Source organism: Octopus bimaculoides, chromosome 15 (assembly GCF_001194135.2).
Source record: "Octopus bimaculoides isolate UCB-OBI-ISO-001 chromosome 15, ASM119413v2, whole genome shotgun sequence".
Taxonomy (NCBI): domain Eukaryota; kingdom Metazoa; phylum Mollusca; class Cephalopoda; order Octopoda; family Octopodidae; genus Octopus; species Octopus bimaculoides.
In genome coordinates, this window is record NC_068995.1 from 27,736,761 (window position 1) to 27,740,732 (window position 3,972).

Here is a 3,972-nt window from a genome sequence, read left to right on the forward strand (position 1 = left end):
TCTTTGATTGTATTTCTTCTGTTGAGATAGGCTGTTGCGCCTCTAAATATAAAAGTTTTAAAAACTTTCTGCATTGTTAGCTTTTCGTATTTTTCATCTCATTCATTTTTGTAATTCATTAAAAATGCAGAATAAGAATTAACATTGACTGGCTGTTATTAAATTTTGTGTATCATTTAATTTTTTCCTAAATTTAATTGAATTATATCAAATAGATGATATCCTTGTTAATAATGTTAGTGTCTCTATTCAGTAAGTTTTGCTAATATTGACTTATTTTGTAGACTTAATTCAGAAAATGGACCTTGATTCAGAAATTGAAAAACTGGAAAGAGATAGAGCTTTAGGTCCTCCCAAACACAGGAAACAGGTTAGTGTATATTTGAAAAAATATTTTCAGTTTACCACCTTAAGTATAATAGATGGCATATAACAATATGCCTTTCATGCTGAAGAGTAGCCTTCAGAAATTTTGCATTATGTTAAACTACATTATTATAGATAAGATTATATTCTTAAGCCAAAGGCAATAAAGCTTGACTTTTAATTATAGATAACAATTATTACGAAAATTGTACACAAGCTCTCAGTGTATTCTTTTAAAGTATTGTTTGCAAGATAAACTTGCTAAAATGCATCACTTTTTTCAATAAAAACAATAATTGGGAATGTAATCAAGTTCAGTAATACTCTAAAATCCAAATTACTACTTGCCATCAATATCAATGCTTCAAAAATTGTTTCTACAGACAGGAGCATTTAGAGATGGAAAACGTAGACAGAACTTTCTTGCTTCTCAAGCAGAGGTGAAGAGATTCCTAAAGAAAGCAAGGTTGCTGACAAACATGTAAGCCATAGCATTGATCTACATGCTGAGTAATGGTGACAGTAATGCTTGCATCTATCTTTCTCACCACTACAAACAAACATTTTCTCCATAGTTTTCATAGTTTTCCAAAATTAACTGTTTCAAATTTTGGCAAAAATTCAGGAATTTGGTGTTGGGTGGGGAAGAGTTGAATTCATTGACCCCAATATTCAACTGGTACTCTATTTTATTAGTCCTTAAAGGACGAAATTTAACTTCAGCGGGACTTGAACTCAAAATGTAAAGAACTGGAAGAAATTTGGTGAAATAGGCTAACAGTTCTGCCTGCTCACCACTTTATACCTTTCTCTGTCAAAAAGAATATTCAAATGCTCAGCATCAATTGATTGTTACTGGCTACTGCAAGGGACGTTCAGTTACAACTACTGAAGTATTTTAGTTGTTTTGTGTGTGTGTATGGGGGGTATTGTTGATTGAAATAGCAGTGAAAGTGCTCATTGATTATACATTGCCAGGATGAGCTGTCCCTAATATTGTATAAATCATCACTAGTTGAATGGATTATTAATGCCTTCGCTATCAGTGAGTTGCTAATCACTTTAAAGTGGTCATCCTCGACTCCCATAACAGGAATTTCTTATTTTCACATGAGCGAAAAGCTTAGTTGATTGGATTTTACTTATTGCTTTATTTTTTCTCATTTTATCAATTTGATAGGATGAAACACTAAATCAACCAGGAACAACATAGTACAATTAACGAAAGTATAATGTGTAGTACTTTGTTCAGAGCAAAACTGAGATAGTGAATTATGTACACAATGCAGTATTGGTGATAAGATATAAACTATCAAATCTCTGGCTAGTTAAATGTCTTTTTCACTATTTATCACTTTATATTCAATTTTAAAAATAAATATATTTTACTTTTTTCCCTCCTTTTCTGTTTATTTGTCTATTAATTCATAAATGCTGTATTCTTTAAAGTAGCAGATTCAGTAATCTCATTGGGGTGGTCCTAAATTGTATCCCATAGATATGAACTAGAAGGCTTCACTTACATTGTGTTATACAGGATGGCCCAAAAGTCACTAGACCATTTCAAAGTAAAACTTTTTTATTTATTAAATATCAACTTTCCTCCTCCTCTTCTTCCAAACTTCCATATTCTCTGCTGGTATCAGCTGGAGGGTCTGACAGGAGCTGCCAAGCTGGGGGATGCCCTTCCTAATGCCAACTATTTTACAGTGTACTGGGCACTTTTTGCATGGAACCAGCATGGATGCTTTTTATGTGGTGCCAGTGTGGGTGCTCTTTTTTCCGTGGCTTATTCCTTCAATTTCTTCACTGATATCAGCCTCAAATTGCTGGTTGGTCTGAGGTTTGTGAGAGGATACTCTGTCTTTCAGATATCTCCTCAAGTCATTAAATCAGATGAGTGTGAAGGCTAATTGAATTTAGAGTTTCTTGAAATTATTCTCTTCCCAAAAATTTGCTTTAAGTGCTCCATCATTGGGTGAGCTGTATGTGCTGTAGCCCCATCTTTCTACCATCATACCTCTGGATGAAATGTTTATGCATGTCCGAATACCTTACATCTGTGACAGTCCGTTTTCTGCCTTATCTTCAAATAATTAAGGACGAAGTATTCTTTCCTCACTTAACCTGCACCAAAGCATTACTCACATTGATGGGCTCTTTTTCATTTTCTGTCTCCCAAAATCAAATATGTTGCTTATTGTCAAAGTTGTTGTGATGAAAGTGGGCCTTGTCACCCATAATGAAGTTGTGAATGAAATCATCTTCTTGCCATACCAATTCTTGGATCTAAGCAGCATACAATAATTCTACTTGATAATCAGCTGGCTTCAGTTCTTACACTAGTTGCACTTTATACAGGTATAAATCAAGCATTTTTGAATCCCCTGTTATGAGCTTCAGAGTATGCCCAGCTGCTGGGACCACCTTTGATATTGAAGGCTCTTCTTCAATGATCCACCATGCACACTGAATTTTGTCCTGTGACCTTCCTGCACCTGGTAAATCAATTAGATCCCACTGTTGTTCAAACTATTGAATATTGTGTGTCTAGATGGCAGTTGTCTGACTCCAAAATGATGAAGGTAAGCTCTTTGGGTTAGAACAATTGATCATTAATTTTGCAGATAAAATTTGATCATTTTTAGTCATTGCTCTGTCATGAATTTCTTCATGATTATTTTCTGTGAATTACATGTCAGTAATGTCCGAGACAAAAAAAAAAAAAAAAAAAATCAATGGCGAAAGAGTTATATTTTAAGTGGTCTATTCACTTTTGGGCAACTGTGTTTTTAACTTGTATGCACTTTTTTGTCATTGGATTAATGAATTCTGTTTTTCAGGTTATAGAATTGTTCAAAGAAATTCGGCTCTGCCTAGCTGAATGCTTGTTTTATCTGGCAGCCCAGCAGCCTCTCCAAGAACATGACACCTTACAGCTTATAGCTTTTTTAAAGGAGCACTGTCAATGGAGTCCAGATGGGTCTTTGGATTCAGTGTCTTTATTTCTTCTTATAGCACTCTTGTACTGCTTTGATAATAGCATTTTGGAGATTGAAGATAATGAAGGTTTGTTGCTATTAATTTATTGTTTTTTCCTTCTCAAATTTAATAATCTATACAGTATGACAATTTCCACTGGATTTGTTGGACAATTTATCAATTTCCCAGATCAAAACCCATTATGCTTTTTGTAATTTTATGCACAGAAAATGAGTTAGCTAATATTCAACTGGGAATACAACAAAATTTTGGATTATTTACCAGACGAACTTAATGCACATAAGACAGGTGTACCATAAATGTGAAACAGAATGAAATAATGGAATTTGCCTATGAAGAAAACTAGGAAATGATATACACACCATCAACTAAAACAATCTCACACGTATACATAAATATAGAGAAGCATATAATAATGATTCACAATGTAAATTAATCAAACTTTGACTTGAATCTTACAAGTATATTAAAATTACAGGTAAATAAAAATAAGGTCAATATGAAAAATCCCTCTCACAAAAAATATTTCTAAAAATGCTTGGATTTCTGACTTTCTTCCAGGTTTGTGGTTTTTATGTTTGCTATATATATATATATATATAT

General features: G+C 33.3%; 1 protein-coding gene across 1 annotated transcript in view; it reads left to right on the forward strand.

Annotated features, from left to right (window-relative positions):
• LOC106881660 (nuclear pore complex protein Nup205) overlaps positions 1-3,972 on the forward strand; it is a 331,146-nt gene that overhangs the window by 59,293 nt on the left and 267,881 nt on the right. Inside the window, exons 5-6 of the mRNA XM_052973459.1 lie at positions 285-370; positions 3,210-3,435. Coding sequence (XP_052829419.1) covers positions 285-370; positions 3,210-3,435 — 312 coding nt within the window. The remainder of the gene's footprint in view (positions 1-284; positions 371-3,209; positions 3,436-3,972) is intronic.